The sequence below is a fragment of the Oncorhynchus mykiss genome, chromosome 28 (assembly GCF_057628025.1).
Source record: "Oncorhynchus mykiss isolate SJ-2025 chromosome 28, ASM5762802v1, whole genome shotgun sequence".
Lineage (NCBI taxonomy): Eukaryota > Metazoa > Chordata > Actinopteri > Salmoniformes > Salmonidae > Oncorhynchus > Oncorhynchus mykiss.
The window spans coordinates 41881739-41901413 of NC_143049.1; the positions used below are offsets into that span (position 1 = coordinate 41881739).

Consider the following 19675-nt stretch of genomic DNA (forward strand, 5'->3'; position numbering starts at 1 on the left):
AGTGATGATTTCAAATGATTATTTAAGAAACTGCATGGGGAGCTTTAAATGATCCTAATTAAAAAGCACGTGCATTACTATGCCACAGAGACATATATTTTGATAAGTACAGTTTAGTTGAATAACTATTTTGTTGAATGAAAATCGATGTAATGTGAGACCGTAAACACAATGTTATCAGATCTCTCTGTGATTGTAACCAATATGTTTCTTTCTCGACAAGGATATACTATCTTTTGGCTCTAAATGTATATTTTCTATTGACTAGCACATATATATTTTCTACTATTAAAACCCTGTCTCGAATCTGTATACTCGAGTTTCCTCAAAAAGCAATAGATATTACAACAATTTTGATGTTGAAATGTTTACGCTGAATAGAGCTCGCCAGTTTGTAGTCCTAAAATCCAGAAATGAGTGACCTCTGGTTCATTCAGCCATCCCTATGACAAAAATTAATGGGGGGAAATAATGGGGTTTTGGAATAAACGCCGAGAATAATTTCGGAGTTTAACACAGGTTTAACACATTTTGTTCTATGATATAATAGCAGTCAGTTAACATGACCTTATATGATATTCAAAAAATATATATTACATAAATTCTTCAAAATTCTCAAAAGTTAGTTGATGAATATAATCTCATAGAACAAAAAGTATAATATCTAACCCTGTGTTTTCTACATACGTGTTTATCCAAACGAAGCACGGCGTGGTTAGTGCCTACAAAAAGACGCCATTACTATTTCTCTCTACGTCCAGCCTATAAGGACCGCTGGTGCATTGCGCAATGACATCCGGGGAATCTGTAGTTCGACGTTGTGGACATATTTTATTTATCTTCTCTCATCCATCCAAACACCAGCAGAATTTATTTATCATCGTCCTCGGTTAGATTTTTTCCACAAATAACATCTGCTCGACAGATTGTCGAAGACCACAGACAGCACCATGGCCTCCAAAATAAACGAAGCCCATGAACACATCGCTAAAGCGGAGAAAAAGTATGTTGATGTAGCTAACGGTAGCTAACGGTAACTAACGGTACTGTAGCTAGCTAGCATCGCTGACCCTGTTAGACGCTTCATCGGTTCCTAGCTAACGTTAGTAACATTGTCCCTCAAAAAATATCTGACCTTAGTTGTTGACAAGATGTGAAATAACCCGAGTTTACTTACGACATTGTCATTGAATTACAGTTAATGAATTAGTTGTATTTGTAGGAAGTAGCTAGCTAGCTATCTTCTAATCCGGCCAGTCAGCGGATGCATTCATTCATCACCTAGTTAACGTCAGCCAGCGAGCTGCGTTACCGCTGCTTAGCTGTCCGCTCAGTGGCTGTGCATGCCTTTACATTGTAATATGCCTTTACGTTGTAATATGCCTTTCTATTGTACTATGCATTGTAATATGCATATCCATTGTAATATGCATATCCATTGCAATCCACAACAAGGCCACTTGTGTTATAGTGATATGCTGTTCGCAAACGATTCGTTATTTTTGTTGTTGTTGTTGAACGACTCTGTTTAATGACTCGAGAGTCACGATTTCGTTTTGTCCAAAGTGATTCGTTCGTTTGACCTGACTGTAATTATTTCGACTACACAGTCCAGTATAAGACGCGCTCAGCCTGCTCCGGAGACGCGCTCCGACCTGTATTCTTGCGCGCAGAAAAATAAATAGATCATGTTGCAGGCAGCATAAGAGAATGAAAAAAAAGACACTGATAATTGATATCATCATGGTGCAATAATTAATGTTATTGATATACACCTCATTGTAGAACCAAAACGCACACAGCCATCCTCTGATCAATACTCGAGGTGCAGTTTCTGCCAAGAGTCGTTCACAGCCTAGTCCGGTTGTGGCCGCAACTATATCACTTTTTTTTTTTTAAAGGCATCAATAAATAATCTTATTTGTATGTCTAGTAATCACAAATGCATATTGTTTGAAGCACACTTTTATAAGTCTGTCACAAACAACAACTCCAAATATAGCTGCCTGCGACAGCAACGGACAGGATGACAGAAGATTAGTTGGAGAACAAAGCAAGCACTCGTGTAGGAACTATTTTTTTGCTTGATGTGCAATCAAAATCTGGTAGGAACCTGATTTATGGTTAATGAGGAGATGATTGCAAATTATTTTTAGCATTAGCGTTAAATATTTATATAGATTTTTTTTTTTTTAGATATCAATACCAAATGGTGGTCAATCTTAGGGGACGTCCATGACAGCGATGACAAGTTTCAAGTTGATAAACCACTGTGGAGTGGATTCACAGTGATTTGATTGGTCAATAACTCCAAGATATCCTTTGACCAATCCCTCAGCTTCAAACTGTGTTAAGACATGTACCATTTTTAAGCATAACTGTTACATACATAATTAACTTATTACATACCGCATTTTATGCTATTTGGACTTATTTCACGAGAATATGCTTTTCAAAGGTTTTTCCAACATTTCCAAGATGGAGGAAAAATCAATTCTGATGGACCTTATGGGTCCTTGAGGCAAATTTGTTCACTATGAGGAAAGACTTCAACATACACAGTTTCATGTCTAGGTCAAACAGGGCAACGGATATGAAGGTTTAAGTGAGGACTGCTTATAACAGCGCCACCTATAGGCCAATCAGTGCCATTATTTTAGACCAAGTTACTCATGGCTTTTAGTTTGGTAACTTTTTTTTTTTCTAAATTAAAAACAATCTATGCTTTGAGTTATTGAACCGAAAAACAAAAACCTTAATGGTGCACGAGACTTATAGAGTCACGATTCTTCAAGTTTTTAGTTCATCGTTTGCCAATAGGGGTGTGCTGGGTGGTATTGAATCAAATGAACAAAATTAGTTGAAAGATTAGTTATTTTTGACTGAATGAGTTGAAAAAGTCAGAGTCAGTAAACAGAGCCTAACTTCCCATCACTACTGTCTTAATGACTAACCTGACGTAGGTTAGCTCTTCTGTCCAGGTCTATTGTTTTGGCTGTGTGTGTTGTTAACCCCTGAAAATAGACATTTTTCTTGCATGTCATTTTGCAGTTTAAAGACAAGCATGACAAAGTGGAAGCCAGATTTTGACAGTGCTGCATCAGAATATGCCAAAGCTGGTCAGTATGCCTACAGTCTGTAAACGTAGAGGAAGGATAACACTCCATACCATGTATTGACAGTCTAATCAAATTATCTGTGTTTGTATTCCCAGCGGTGTGCTTCAAGAATGCCAAACAGTTTGAGCAAGCTAAGGATGCCTACCTGAAGGAGGCAGAGTACCACACAGAAAATAAAGCGTTGTTTCATGCAGCAAAGTAAGGTTTTCCATATGAATACTTGAGATTAAAGGGCCAATGCAGATGTTTTTATTTCAATTATCAAATCATTTCTGGGTAACAATTAACTACCTTACTGTGATTGTTGTCCATTTTAAAATGCTTCTTAGCAAAGAACAATTTCTCAAGCAAGGATTTTGCTAAGACTGTCGGGGAGGGGAAAACTGAAAACCTGCTCTTATTGGCAGAGGGGTTTTGGAACTCTTTCTTATTGGTCTATTCATTCATTTACCGCCTGGTGATGTCACCAGGCAGGCCTAAAACTCCATCCCACCAAAACAGGTAGAAATTTCAGGCTGTCTTTTCCCAACAGAAAAATCACTTATTTTTGTTGGACTCCACTAGGCCTTTTTATTTTAAAGAATACCATTCAATACTTTTATATGTGAGACCTCCCCCCGCTTTCTAAGATATGCATTTATTTTTCAGAGCAATCGAACAAGCAGGTATGATGATGAAGGTGAGTTTCCCCCAATGTCCATGTTATATCTGTGTAATACCTCAAATACAACCGTGTGAAATATGGGAGAGAACAAGCTTTTATTTTATTTACTATACGCTCTGTACCATGTGATCGAGAGCATCATTGTCTCACCAAAAAAAAAAAAAAAACATTGATATTCTACCACAACATAGTATGTGTTAATAGAGGTCATTGAGGTAGCCATGTTTTCGGCTGTGTGACAGGACTTGAAGAAGATGCCTGAGGCGATCCAGTACATAGAAAAAGCCAGTATGATCTACGTAGAGAACGGTACTCCAGACACCGCTGCTATGGCTCTGGACAGAGCCGGGAAGTAAGTACTGCTCTAGACTATACATGTCTGTCTACTTTATTGATTCGGTGGTTTTTTATATGTTCCTGACCATTGTTGTTTTTGGGGGGGGGAAAGTACATCACCTTGTTTGTTTTTTTTTTGGGGGGGGGGGGGGGGAAGTACATCACCTTGTTTTTTTTTTTTTTGGGGGGGGGGGAAAGTACATCACCTTGTTTTTTTTTTGGGGGGGGGGGAGTACATCACCTTGTTTTTTGTTTTTTTTTTGGGGGGGGGAGTACATCACCTTGTTTTTTTTTGGGGGGGGGGGGGAAGTACATCACCTTGTTTTTTTTGGTGGGGGGGTAAAGTACATCACCTTGTTTTTTTTTTTTTGGGGGGGGGGGGGGGAAGTACATCACCTTGTTTTTTTGGGGGGGGGGGAGTACATCACCTTGTTTTTTTTGGGGGGGGGGGGAGTACATCACCTTGTTTTTTTTGGGGGGGGGAAGTACATCACTTTGTTTTTTTTGGGGGGGGGGGAAGTACATCACTTTGTTTTTTTTGGGGGGGGGGGAGTACATCACCTTGTTTTTTTTGGGGGGGGGGAAGTACATCACTTTGTTTTTTTTGGGGGGGGGGAAGTACATCACTTTGTTTTTTTTTTTTGGGGGGGGGAAAGTACATCACCTTGTTTTTTTTGGGGGGGGGAAAGTACATCACCTTGTTTTTTTTTTGGGGGGGGGGGGGGGGAGTACATCACCTTGTTTTTTTTTGGGGGGGGGGAGTACATCACCTTGTTTTTTTTGGGGGGGGGAAAGTACATCACCTTGTTTTTTTTGGGGGGGGGGGGGGGAGTACATCACCTTGTTTTTTTTTTGGGGGGGGGGGGGGGAGTACATCACCTTGTTTTTTTGGGGGGGGGGGGAAAGTACATCACCTTGTTTTTTTTTGGGGGGGGGGGGGGGGGAGTACATCACCTTGTTTTTTTTTTTGGGGGGGGAGTACATCACCTTGTTTTTTTGGGGGGGGGGAGTACATCACCTTGTTTTTTTGGGGGGGGGGAAAGTACATCACCTTGTTTTTTTTGGGGGGGGGGGGGGGGGGAGTACATCACCTTGTTTTTTTTTGGGGGGGGGAGTACATCACCTTGTTTTTTTTGGGGGGGGGAGTACATCACCTTGTTTTTTTGGGGGGGGGGAAAGTACATCACCTTGTTTTTTTTTGGGGGGGGGGGGGGGGAGTACATCACCTTGTTTTTTTTTGGGGGGGGGGAGTACATCACCTTGTTTTTTTTTGGGGGGGGGGAAGTACATCACTTTGTTTTTTTTTGGGGGGGGGAGTACATCACCTTGTTTTTTTTGGGGGGGGGGGAAGTACATCACTTTGTTTTTTTTGGGGGGGGGGAGTACATCACCTTGTTTTTTTTTGGGGGGGGGAAGTACATCACTTTGTTTTTTTGGGGGGGGGGGAGTACATCACCTTGTTTTTTTTGGGGGGGGGGAGTACATCACCTTGTTTTTTGGGGGGGGGGGAAGTACATCACTTTGTTTTTTTTGGGGGGGGGGAAGTACATCACTTTGTTTTTTTGGGGGGGGGGAGTACATCACCTTGTTTTTTTTTGGGGGGGGGAAGTACATCACTTTGTTTTTTTTGGGGGGGGGAAGTACATCACTTTGTTTTTTTTGGGGGGGGGGAAGTACATCACTTTGTTTTTTTTGGGGGGGGGGAGTACATCACCTTGTTTTTTTTGGGGGGGGGGAAGTACATCACTTTGTTTTTTTTGGGGGGGGGGAAGTACATCACTTTGTTTTTTTTGGGGGGGGGGAAGTACATCACTTTGTTTTTTTTGGGGGGGGGAAGTACATCACTTTGTTTTTTTTGGGGGGGGGGAAGTACATCACTTTGTTTTTTTTTGGGGGGGGGAAGTACATCACTTTGTTTTTTTTGGGGGGGGGGAAGTACATCACTTTGTTTTTTTTGGGGGGGGGGAAGTACATCACTTTGTTTTTTTTGGGGGGGGGGGAAGTACATCACTTTGTTTTTTTTGGGGGGGGGGAAGTACATCACTTTGTTTTTTTTGGGGGGGGGGAAGTACATCACTTTGTTTTTTTTGGGGGGGGGAAGTACATCACTTTGTTTTTTTTGGGGGGGGGGAAGTACATCACTTTGTTTTTTTTGGGGGGGGGGGAGTACATCACCTTGTTTTTTTGGGGGGGGGGGAAGTACATCACTTTGTTTTTTTTGGGGGGGGGAAGTACATCACTTTGTTTTTTTTGGGGGGGGGGAAGTACATCACTTTGTTTTTTTTTGGGGGGGGGAAGTACATCACTTTGTTTTTTTGGGGGGGGGGAAGTACATCACTTTGTTTTTTTTTGGGGGGGGAAGTACATCACTTTGTTTTTTTTGGGGGGGGGGAAGTACATCACTTTGTTTTTTTTGGGGGGGGGGGAGGTACATCACTTTGTTTTTTTTGGGGGGGGGGAAGTACATCACTTTGTTTTTTTTGGGGGGGGGGAAGTACATCACTTTGTTTTTTTGGGGGGGGGGGAAGTACATCACTTTGTTTTTTTTGGGGGGGGGAAGTACATCACTTTGTTTTTTTGGGGGGGGGGAAGTACATCACTTTGTTTTTTTTGGGGGGGGGAAGTACATCACTTTGTTTTTTTGGGGGGGGGGGAAGTACATCACTTTGTTTTTTTTGGGGGGGGGGAAGTACATCACTTTGTTTTTTTTGGGGGGGGGAAGTACATCACTTTGTTTTTTTTGGGGGGGGGAAGTACATCACTTTGTTTTTTTTGGGGGGGGGAAGTACATCACTTTGTTTTTTTTGGGGGGGGGGGAAGTACATCACTTTGTTTTTTTTGGGGGGGGGGAAGTACATCACTTTGTTTTTTTTGGGGGGGGGGGAAGTACATCACTTTGTTTTTTTTGGGGGGGGGGAAGTACATCACTTTGTTTTTTTGGGGGGGGGGAAGTACATCACTTTGTTTTTTTTGGGGGGGGGAAGTATATCACTTTGTTTTTTTTGGGGGGGGGAAGTACATCACTTTGTTTTTTTTGGGGGGGGGAAGTACATCACTTTGTTTTTTTTGGGGGGGGGGAAGTACATCACCTTGTTTTTTTTGGGGGGGGGGAAGTACATCACTTTGTTTTTTTTGGGGGGGGGGAAGTACATCACTTTGTTTTTTTTGGGGGGGGGGAAGTACATCACCTTGTTTTTTTTGGGGGGGGGAAGTACATCACTTTGTTTTTTTGGGGGGGGGGGAAGTACATCACCTTGTTTTTTTTTATATTTTTTATTTGTATCGTACTTTTTCATTCTTTTCCTATCTAGACTTATCGAGCCTGTGAGTTTAGAGAAAGCTGTGGACCTGTATCAGCAGGCTGCCGGTGTGTTTGAGGTAAGTGGGACGTTTTAATATCCTATTCTAAGTAAGAGAAGTTGCCCTTTTTAATAAGTTGAGTTGATTCAACGGATGGTGTGTGTGTAGAATGAGGACCGCCTGCGTCAGTCAGCTGAGCTCCTGGGGAAAGCTTCCAGACTGCTGGTCAGATTACGCAGGTAAAGACAACGGATAACAGCGTTAAAAAAAAAAAAGAAGGCTTCGTAGAGCATTCGTAAAGGCTTCGTAGAGCATTCGTAAAGGCTTCGTAGAGCATTCGTAAAGGCTTCGTAGAGCACTGCATAGATGCTTCACAAATCATTTATAAGCAGCAAAGTATTGTGGCTGGTCCTGACCCACCGTTCTGTCTTTGTGAACTTGATGACAGACTGGATGAAGCAGCAACCGCCCTCCAAAAAGAGAAGAACATGTATAAAGATATAGAGAATTATCCCACTTGCTTTAAGGTACGTTCTTATGTCATTTGCATATGCATTCTATTGGAATTATATCCTATTTGGGATTTTCCAAGCATTTCCCTTTCAAGCTATGTTTGGTGCAATGGTATTGGTGGAGGTGTAAAATACAGATCATTAAATGTTGATCTGGGTCTTTTCTCTTAGAAAACAACAGCACAGGTGTTGGTTCATCTTCACAGAAATGACTTTGTGGCTGCAGACAAGTGTGTCAGAGAGAGCTACAGGTATGAACTTCCTTATGACTGAATACATTATTCCAATGTCTTATCTAACTGCGTGGCTAATGTCTATCTGACTGCGTGGCTAATGTCTATCTGACTGCGTGGCTAATGTCTATCTAACTGCGTGGCTAATGTCTATCTGACTGCGTGGCTAATGTCTTATCTGACTGCGTGGCTAATGTCTATCTGACTGCGTGGCTAATGTCTTATCTGACTGCGTGGCTAATGTCTATCTGACTGCGTGGCTAATGTCTTATCTGACTGCGTGGCTAATGTCTATCTGACTGCGTGGCTAATGTCTATCTGACTGAGTGGCTAATGTCTATCTGACTGCGTGGCTAATGTCTATCTGACTGCGTGGCTAATGTCTTATCTGACTGCGTGGCTAATGTCTATCTGACTGAGTGGCTAATGTCTTATCTGACTGCGTGGCTAATGTCAATCTGACTGAGTGGCTAATGTCTATCTGACTGCGTGGCTAATGTCTATCTGACTGCGTGGCTAATGTCTATCTGACTGCGTGGCTAATGTCTATCTGACTGAGTGGCTAATGTCTATCTGACTGCGTGGCTAATGTCTTATCTGACTGCGTGGCTAATGTCTATCTGACTGCGTGGCTAATGTCTATCTGACTGCTTGGCTAATGTCTATCTGACTGCGTGGCTAATGTCTATCTGACTGCGTGGCTAATGTCTATCTGACTGCGTGGCTAATGTCTATCTGACTGCGTGGCTAATGTCTATCTGACTGCGTGGCTAATGTCTATCTGACTGAGTGGCTAATGTCTATCTGACTGCGTGGCTAATGTCTATCTGACTGCGTGGCTAATGTCTATCTGACTGCGTGGCTAATGTCTTATCTGACTGCGTGGCTAATGTCAATCTGACTGAGTGGCTAATGTCTATCTGACTGCGTGGCTAATGTCTATCTGACTGCATGGCTAATGTCTATCTGACTGCGTGGCTAATGTCTATCTGACTGAGTGGCTAATGTCTATCTGACTGCGTGGCTAATGTCTATCTGACTGCGTGGCTAATGTCTATCTGACTGCGTGGCTAATGTCTATCTGACTGCGTGGCTAATGTCTATCTGACTGCGTGGCTAATGTCTTATCTGACTGCGTGGCTAATGTCTATCTGACTGCGTGGCTAATGTCTATCTGACTGCGTGGCTAATGTCTATCTGACTGCGTGGCTAATGTCTATCTGACTGCGTGGCTAATGTCTATCTGACTGCGTGGCTAATGTCTATCTGACTGCGTGGCTAATGTCTATCTGACTGCGTGGCTAATGTCTATCTGACTGCGTGGCTAATGTCTATCTGACTGCGTGGCTAATGTCTTATCTGACTGCGTGGCTAATGTCTATCTGACTGAGTGGCTAATGTCTTATCTGACTGAGTGGCTAATGTCTATCTGACTGCGTGGCTAATGTCTATCTGACTGCGTGGCTAATGTCTATCTGACTGCGTGGCTAATGTCTTATCTGACTGCGTGGCTAATGTCAATCTGACTGAGTGGCTAATGTCTATCTGACTGCGTGGCTAATGTCTATCTGACTGCGTGGCTAATGTCTATCTGACTGAGTGGCTAATGTCTATCTGACTGCGTGGCTAATGTCTTATCTGACTGCGTGGCTAATGTCAATCTGACTGAGTGGCTAATGTCTATCTGACTGCGTGGCTAATGTCTATCTGACTGCATGTTTCCCACTGTTGGATTTAAAAGGAACCAACTGGTGTAAGAAATACAGTGGAAGCGAACGACTATTCAGCGATAACCGTAATTTGGGCTACAGACTATGAATTGTGACAGTAGTCTGATGATATAATTTGCTGTTCTCCTGCAGCCTCCCAGGGTACAGTGGGAGTGAAGACTGCGTGGCCATGGAGACGTTGCTGCAGGGATATGACGAGCAGGACGAGGACCAGGTGCACCGCGTGTGTAACTCCGCTCTGCTGAAGTACATGGACAATGATGTGAGTAACACTTCATACATCTGTACCCCTCACGGGGTCTGTACCCTCACGGGGTCTGTACCCTCACGGGGTCTATTATGTACCCATCACGGGGTCTGTTATGTACCCATCACGGGGTCTGTTATGTACCCATCACGGGTTCTGTACCCTCACGGGGTCTGTTATGTACCCATCACGGGGTCTGTTATGTACCCTCACGGGGTCTGTACCCTCACAGGGTCTGTTATGTACCCATCACGGGGTCTGTACCCTCACGGGTCTGTTATGTACCCATCACAGGGTCTGTACCCTCACGGGGTCTGTTATGTACCCATCACGGGGTCTGTTATGTACCACCCACAGGGTCTGTTCCGTTATGTACCCCTCACAGGGTCTGTTTCGTTATGTACCAATCACAGGGTCTGTTCCGTTATGTACCCCTCACAGGGTCTGTTTCGTTATGTACCCCTCACAGGGTCTGTTTTGTTATGTACCCCTCACAGGGTCTGTTACGTTATGTACCCATCACAGGGTCTGGTCTGTTATGTACCCATCACAGGGTCTGGTCTGTTATGTACCCCTCACAGGGTCTGTTTCGTTATGTACCCATCACAGGGTCTGGTCTGTTATGTACCCATCACAGGGTCTGGTCTGTTATGTACCCATCACAGGGTCTGTTACGTTATGTACCCATCACAGGGTCTGTTTCGTTATGTACCCCTCACAGGGTCTGTTACGTTATGTACCCATCACAGGGTCTGTTACGTTATGTACCCATCACAGGGTCTGGTCTGTTTTTCATACACTTGAAGAAACAATACTTGAGGTAGGAACAACCCTGTTGATGTAATCTATCCCCCGTTTACTCTCAGTATGCCAAGCTGGCCATCTCCCTGAAGGTTCCTGGAGGAGGAGCGAAGAAGAAGACTGCAAAGCCGCCACAGGGGGGCGCCGGAGCGCCTGCTGCTTCCGCCGAGGACGACGACGACTACGAGGGAGGGCTGTGTTAGCCGCAGAAAACACTGACCGCTAAATACACACAACGCTAAACACACCAGGAAGTCCTGCTCATTGAGGTGAAACTGTCAGAATATGTTGCTCCCCCCTGAACTAGACGCCAATATGTTGCTCCCCCCTAAACTAGACCCCAATATGTTGCTCCCCGCTGAACTAGACCCAATATGTTGCTCCCCCTGAACTAGACCCCAATATGTTGCTCCCCCTGAACTAGACCCCAATATGTTGCTCCCCCCGAACTAGACCCCAATATGTTGCTCCCCCCCGAACTAGACCCCAATATGTTGCTCCCCCTGAACTAGACCCCAATATGTTGCTCCCCCCTGAACTAGACCCCAATATGTTGCTCCCCCCTATACTAGACCCCAATATGTTGCTCCCCCCTGTACTAGACCCCAATATGTTGCTCCCCCTGAACTAGACCCCAATATGTTTCTCCCCCCTGAACTAGACCCCAATATGTTGCTCCCCCCCTGAACTAGACCCCAATATATTGCTCCCCCCTCAACTAGACCCCAATATGTTGCTCCCCCCTATACTAGACCCCAATATGTTGCTCCCTCCTGAACTAGACCCCAATATATTGCTCCCCCCTGAACTAGACCCCAATATGTTGCTCCCCCCTATACTAGACCCAAATATGTTGCTCCCCCCTATACTAGACCCCAATATGTTGCTCCCCGCGGAACTAGACCCCAATATGTTGCTCCCCCCTATACTAGACCCCAATATGTTGCTCCCCGCTGAACTAGACCCCAATATGTTGCTCCGTTCTGAACTAGACCCCAATATGTTGCTCCCCCCTGAACTAGACCCCAATATGTTGCCCCCCCCCCCCAAAACTAGGCATCTAATTCCCTCCACTCCCCTCAGTGTGAAACATGTCGATATCAGTGAAGTATACTCTTCCTATGTGTGGGTCCATCATCTTTAATTATATCAAACATCCTCTCCTTTTCCCCCCCCCAAAAAACCGAGATTAAATTCCAAGTGACGTGTCATAAGAAGGATAGTTTTGACTAGGTCTATATCTATACTATAGATAGCATTTTACTTTGTCTACAGTTTAATTCAGTGTAACAACGACATATCACCTGTGTGTTTTAACATGTCTATTGAACAGAAATTCCATAGTTGTAAATGTTCATATTTTGTTGATCGTGAATTATCGTTAACCGTCAATCAGGGTTGTCAAACTAATTTTGGTCCGACGAGCCGCGTTCGTTCTTCACCGAGGTCCGGAGGGCTACACTTTAGAATTGGTTATATTTGCAAAATCATCCATCTCTTTTGGATGATAAATCATCCGTCTCTTTTGGATGATAAATCATCCGTCTCTTTTGGATGATAAATCATCCATCTCTTTTGTTTCGATTGCTGTTAGCACATCGGACAGAGTGAAGAGACTATAGATATAGGCTCGTTGTCACTTCTACCGTTTTAAATTTAGTTTGAGATTGTTTTTCTTCACCCCCAAAAAGTACCTTGAAAAGAAAAAAGGATTTGAATGGGCTCGAGGACCGGATCCGTGTGATACCCCTGCTGTATATGGTGCAGTTTTTGTAGGTATGTGTACAGATAAAAACAAATATTTATTAATATATTGTTTATATTGTCGTGACTGATCAGTCTTATTGTCATATAGAGTGGGGAAATAAAAATTATATATATATATATATATATATACACTACCGTTCAAATGTTTGGGGTCACTTAGAAATGTCCTTGTTTTTGAAAGAAAAGCTTCTTTTTTGGGGGGTCCATTTTAAAATAACATCAAATTGATCAGAAACACAGTGTAGACATTGTTAATGTTGTAAATTACTATTGTAGCTGGAAACGGTTGATTTTTGTATGGAATATCTACATAGGCAGTACAGAGGCCCATTATCAGCAACCATCACTCCTGTGTTCCAATGGCACGTTGTGTTAGCTAATCCAAGTTTATCATTTTAAAAGGCTCATTTATCCTTATAAAACGCTTTTGCAATTATGTTAAAAAAAACTGTTGTTCTGATTTAAAGAAGCAATTAAACTGGCCTTCATTAGACTAGTTGAGTATCCGGAGCATCAGCATTTGTGGGTTCGATTACAAAATGGCCAGAAACAAAGACCTTTCTTCTGAAACTCGTCAGTCTATTCTTGTTCTGAGAAATGAAGGCTATTCCATGCGAGAAATTGCCAAGAAACTGAATATCTCGTACAACACTGTGTACTACTCCCTTCATAGAACAGAGCAAACTGGCTCTAACCAGAATAGATAGAGGAGTGGGAGGCCCCGGTGCACAACTGAGCAAGAGAACAAGTATATTAGAGTGTCTAGTTTGAGAAACAGACACCTTACAAGTCCTCAACTGGCAGCTTCATTAAATAGTACCCGCAAAAAACCAGTCTCAACGTCAACAGTGAAGAGGTGACTCCGGGATGCTGTCCTTCTAGGCAGAGTTGCAAAGAAAAAGCCATATCTCAGACTGGCCAATAAGAAGAAAAGATTTAAGATGGGCAACAGAACACAACCACTGGACAGAGGAACTCAAAAGTGACCCCAAACTTTTGAACGGTAGCGTGTGTGTGTGTGTATATTACTATATTAGATGTTCAGTATGGTTTAATGTATGTTTATGTGTGTCTGTACAGATGTTTAAGGCTTTGAAATGTCAAAGATAACAGTTGCTGGGGCAATATGCAATACAGATATTGTGTAGTGGGATTGTAAAGGATATGTGTGTGTGAAGGAAGAGAAACAGTGTATTGACGGTTGAATACCGCTGCGACGGTTGAATACCGTTGCCATGGTTGAATACCGTTGCCATGGTTGAATACCGTTGCCATGGTTGAATACCGTTGCCATGGTTGAATACCGTTGCGACGGTTGAATTATAATAATGTATCTTTGTTCTATATTGTTGTTCAATTCCCGGAGACCGTAAAAGTGAGACCATGAAAATGTGATTTTTGATTCCATTGTGTATTCCCATTGTAATGTTCTAATTGGAAAATGGTGTTGTTATCTAGCTAGAGATTCTAGCTTCTCCTCTTGTGTAAATTCACATGCAAGCAACTGGACTTATTTAAGCAAGCAAAATAGACATCTAGGCAGAGATCTATGTTTAAAAGAAGCTTATACATAGACCAAGGCTCTCCAACGCTGTTCCAGGAGAACATCCTTCCTGTAGGGTTTAATAGACCAGGGTTCTCCAACTCTGTTCCTGGAGAACATCCTTCCTGTAGGGTTTAATAGACCAGGGTTCTCCAACTCTGTTCCCGGAGAACATCCTTCCTGTAGGGTTTAATAGACCCGGGTTCTCCAACTCTGTTCCTGGAGAACATCCTTCCTGTAAAGTTTAATAGACCAGGGCTCTCCAACGCTGTTCCTGGAGAACATCCTTCCTGTAGGGTTTAATAGACCAGGGTTCTACAACTCTGTTCCTGGAGAACATCCTTCCTGTAGGGTTTAATAGACCAGGGTTCTCCAAATCTGTTCCTGGAGAACATCCTTCCTGTAAAGTTTAATAGACCAGGGTTCTCCAACGCTGTTCCTGGAGAACATCCTTCCTGTAGGTTTTAACCGGGTTGTAGTGAACCTACAGGAGGGTATCTCTCCAGGAACAGGGTCAGATTTAAAACCTACAGGGGGATGTTCTCCAGGAACAGGGTCAGAGTTCAAACCTACAGGAGGGATGTTCTCCAGGAACAGGGTCGGAGTTCAAACCTACAGGAGGGATGTTCTCCAGGAACAGGGTCAGAGAGCCCTGGTATAGACACTGTAGGTTTTGTTCTGTATTTCTTGTGGCTAAACTATATATACGCCACGCCAACTGCAAGCCAGGCCTAATCGTCCAACATCAGTGCCCAACCTCACTAATGCTCCTGTGGCTGAATGGAAGCAAGTCCCCGCAGCAATGTTCCATCATCTAGTGGAAAGACTTCCAGGAAGAGTGGAGGCTGTTATAGCAGCAATGTTCCAACATCTAGTGGAAAGCCTTCCAGGAAGAGTGGAGGCTGTTATAGCAGCAATGTTCCAACATCTAGTGGAAAGCCTTCCCAGAAGAGTGGAGGCTGTTATAGCAGCAAAGAGGGGGACCAACTCCATTTAATGCCCATGATTTTGGAATGAGATGTTCGACGAGTAGGTGTCCACATACTTTTGGTCACGTAGTGTATGTATTTCATGTGCATTCCTTGAAAGAAAAATTACCTCCCATTTCATTGATTTATTTAATTAACCTCATCGTCTGTGGTTACAGCCGTGTCATGTTGTTGTAGTCCCTGTACCTACAGTACCGTGGTTACAGCCGTGTCATGTTGTTGTAGTCCCTGTACCTACAGTACCGTGGTTACAGCCGTGTCGTGTTGTTGTAGTCCCTGTACCTACAGTACCATGGTTACAGCCGTGTCATGTTGTTGTAGTCCCTGTACCTACAGTACCATGGTTACAGCCGTGTCATGTTGTTGTAGTCCCTGTACCTACAGTACCATGGTTACAGCCGTGTCATGTTGTTGTAGTCCCTGTACCTACATTACCGTGGTTACAGCCGTGTCGTGTTGTTGTAGTCCCTGTACCTACAGTACCGTGGTTACAGCCGTGTCATGTTGTTGTAGTCCCTGTACCTACAGTACCGTGGTTACAGCCGTGTCATGTTGTTGTAGTCCCTGTACCTACAGTACCGTGGTTACAGCCGTGTCATGTTGTTGTAGTCCCTGAGAATACTAGATGTTTGGGACGTAGCCCGAGAGTTAATTCTAACAAGGTTCTCCCAGAAATGAACCGTGGAAAGGAAGGACCTTGTGATGGATGTCGAGCTTCTTAAGTCTCTGTGTGTATTTTAATGAGAGAGTTAGATCGTCTACCAATGCCTCTGTCCTTTCCTTAGCAATGTCCTGGTTTTAATGCACACCGGTGCTCCTTCTGTTGTGATGTTCTGTGTTTTGTGCATTAGTCACAATCCAAAATGGGGAGTGTACAACATACATGTGTCCATCCAGGGAAAATAAAAGGGACAAATCTCTTACCTTTGTAAATGGAGTCGTGTTGAATGGGATGTTCCTCCGTCTCCATGTGTTGCTAGTGAACACTGAACTCTGCTAACTAGCATTACAAAGCATTTATAGTCATGTATAATGGCTTATCAATAAAGGCCAATAAATTCTGACTTGACAATTCATGATTTCTACACCTGTAAGTAAAATAAAGAAAAGTTATTCTGAAAGCTGTAAGTTGACCTTGTTTTAATTGTTGGCCATTAAAACCATACCTTTTAAACATACAACTGGCCCATTAAAACCATACCTTTTAGGCACACATCTGGCCCATTAAAACCATACATTTTAAACATACAACTGGCCCATTAAAACCATACCTTTTAAACATACAACTGGCCCATTAAAACCATACATTTTAAACATACAACTGGCCCATTAAAACCATACCTTTTAAACATACAACTGGCCCATTAAAACCATACATTTTAAACATACAACTGGCCCATTAAAACCATACCTTTTAAACATACATCTGGCCCATTAAAACCATACCTTTTCAACATACAACTGGCCCATTAAAACCATACCTTTTAAACATACAACTGGCCCATTAAAACCATACCTTTAAACATACAACTGGCCCATAGCCATACCTTTAAACATACAACTGGCCCATAGCCATACCTTTAAACATACAACTGGCCCATTAAAACCATACCTTTTAAACATACAACTGGCCCATTAAAACCATACCTTTTCAACATACAACTGGACCATTAAAACCATACCTTTTAAACATACAACTGGCCCATTAAAACCATACCTTTTAAACATACAACTGGCCCATTAAAACCATACCTTTTAAACATACAACTGGCCCATAGCCATACCTTTTAAACATACAACTGGCCCATTAAAACCATACCTTTTAAACATACAACTGGCCCATTAAAACCATACCTTTTAAACATACAACTGGCCCATTAAAACCATACCTTTTAAACATACAACTGGCCCATAGCCATACCTTTAAACATACAACTGGCCCATTAAAACCATACCTTTTAAACATACAACTGGCCCATTAAAACCATACCTTTTAAACATACAACTGGCCCATTAAAACCATACCTTTTAAACATACAACTGGCCCATAGCCATACCTTTAAACATACAACTGGCCCATTAAAACCATACCTTTTAAACATACAACTGGCCCATAGCCATACCTTTAAACATACAACTGGCCCATTAAAACCATACCTTTTAAACATACAACTGGCCCATTAAAACCATACCTTTTAAACATACAACTGGCCCATAGCCATACCTTTTAAACATACAACTGGTCCATAGCCATACCTTTTAAACTATATCAAGACACGGGTGGAATAAATCATGTTTATCTTGAACAAATATAATCGAAAACAAGGTTTTCACTATTGATGTTTATTGCTTTGAACTGAACAAAATTGGAAGGACACATTTTACATACAGTATTTTATGGAAATGTATAAATGAGCCCCATTGAACACTAATTAAGGCCGGTCTACACGCCACATGAGGGACAGAGTTTTACTATGTGTGTGTTGCTAATGTATTTATTGCACACGTGTCTTTCTGTCCTCCTTTGGGGCCAGACGCATCCCAGCTTTTCTTCTTGTTGCTACCGGCTGCAATCTAGAATGATAAAAAAAACACTTAGTTCAGGAACTTTACTAACATCTCACTCACTCACATAGTTACAGCAGACCAAGGTAGTAGAGTCAGACACACACACACACATGCAACAACATCACTCACACTTACTTCTGGTACTGGAGTTGTTGGTTCTGTGGGTCGGGGCGGGTGGGGCACCAGCATCCTCCTCCTGAATCCTCCTCACGATGGCTGCAGAAGCTGGGGTCCTTGGGATATGTTGCCTCCTCTGGATTTGAGGTCTTATCAATGTCTTGCTCAGCTCCTAAAGGAAAGAGGCGTCTCCTCTGGAGCTTCCCTCTGTTCCAATCTGGGTTCAACGCCGTCCAGATGACAAACGCGTTGTACGCCGAGATGTCCAAGATGGTGAAGAATATCACAAGATGCCAGCGTAGGGTTCTTCTTCTGCAGCTGGAGCCAGTCACCAGCTTGTCTAAATTGTCCACCCATCCTTTTGTGGCATTATAATACATTATGATTTCTGTTTTTTGATGGTCCTGGCCACAGATTCTCCCATCCCTATGCAGTGTACTCATGAGTACCACATGTTTGCCTTTCTTTGGCATGTAGGACACTAGGGACGTGTCGGCCGTGAACACAAACTTAGAGGAATTGAAAGGCCTGTTCCGTGTATTCAACAGCTGAGGTGGAAGCTCTGGCTTGTTTTTTTGTACTGTTCCTGCCATCGTCAGCTTCCTTCTGAGGAGCTCCTGTCCCAGCTTGTGCGAAGTAAAAGAGTTATCGCATGTGATGTTGTGGCCATGGAGTTGATGTGTCACATCCAGGACAACCTGCATCCCTTGTTTCTTCTCAGGTGATCCTCCATCTGGCTTCCCTGTATACACTTGCAAGTTCCACGCATATGATGACGCAGCATCACAGGCAGCCCAGATCTTGATTCCATATTTAGACGGTATGTACTGTCTGAAGGGTCAGCGGCCCCTAAATGGCATAAGCTGCTCATCAACGGTAACATTGGGCCCAGGGTTGTAAAACAGGGGAAGGCGGTCCACCCACTTGTCCCACACTGACCTGGTTGCAGCTAGCTTGTCTCTCTGCACTGACCTGATTGCAGCTAGCTTGTCTCTCTGCACTGACCTGATTGCAGCTAGCTTGTCTCTCTGTAATGACCTGATAGCAGCTAGCTTGTCTCTCTGCACTGACCTGATTGCAGCTAGCTTGTCTCTCTGCACAGACCTGATTGCAGCTAGCTTGTCTCTCTGTAATGACTTGATTGCAGCTAGCTTGTCTCTCTGCACTGACCTGATTACAGCTAGCTTGTCTCTCTGTACTGACCTGATTGCAGCTAGCATGTCTCTCTGCACTGACCTGATTGCAGCTAGCTTGTCTCTCTGCACTGACCTGATTGCAGCTAGCTTGTCTCTCTGCACTGACCTGATTGCAGCTAGCTGGTCTCTCTGCACTGACCTGATTGCAGCTAGCTTGTCTCTCTGCACTGACCTGATTGCAGCTAGCTTGTCTCTCTGCACTGACCTGATTACAGCTAGCTTGTCTCTCTGCACTGACCTGATAGCAGCTAGCTTGTCTCTCTGCACTGACCTGATAGCAGCTAGCTTGTCTCTCTGCACTGACCTGATTGCAGCTAGCTTGTCTCTCTGCACTGACCTGATTGCAGCTAGCTGGTCTCTCTGCACTGACCTGATTGCAGCTAGCTTGTCTCTCTGCACTGACCTGATTGCAGCTAGCTTGTCTCTCTGCACTGACCTGATAGCAGCTAGCTTGTCTCTCTGCACTGACCTGATTACAGCTAGCTTGTCTCTCTGTACTGACCTGATTATAGCTAGCTGGTCTCTCTGCACTGACCTGATAGCAGCTAGCTTG

The 19675-nt window shown here is 43.4% G+C and overlaps 1 protein-coding gene across 2 annotated transcripts; it reads left to right on the top strand.

The window, feature by feature from the left end:
- The first annotated feature begins 766 nt into the window (after positions 1-766).
- LOC110509141 (gamma-soluble NSF attachment protein) lies at positions 767-16174 on the top strand. Of its 2 annotated transcripts, XM_036966777.2 has the most exons (11): positions 767-1003; positions 3052-3119; positions 3215-3317; positions 3768-3798; positions 4026-4135; positions 7431-7497; positions 7588-7658; positions 7868-7946; positions 8103-8182; positions 10027-10156; positions 11008-16174. In XM_036966777.2, exons 1-11 carry the CDS (start codon positions 951-953, stop codon positions 11143-11145), a joined length of 930 nt encoding a protein of 309 aa, XP_036822672.1. In that variant the 5' UTR covers positions 767-950; the 3' UTR covers positions 11146-16174. The 2 variants fall into 2 exon arrangements, with proteins under 2 accessions (XP_036822672.1, XP_036822673.1); XM_036966778.2 differs by lacking the exon at positions 3052-3119 and having other exon boundaries at positions 795-1003; positions 11008-12741.
- Positions 16175-19675: the final 3501 nt, after the last annotated feature.

Bases quoted from the DNA above. Each gene is read 5' to 3' on its own strand.
- LOC110509141 (XM_036966777.2), top strand. From the start codon at position 951: ATGGCCTCCAAAATAAACGAAGCCCATGAACACATCGCTAAAGCGGAG. The intron at 4,136-7,430 runs GTAAGTACTGCT...TTTCCTATCTAG, and splicing joins GCTCTGGACAGAGCCGGGAA to ACTTATCGAGCCTGTGAGTT. The intron at 8,183-10,026 runs GTATGAACTTCC...GTTCTCCTGCAG, and splicing joins TGTGTCAGAGAGAGCTACAG to CCTCCCAGGGTACAGTGGGA.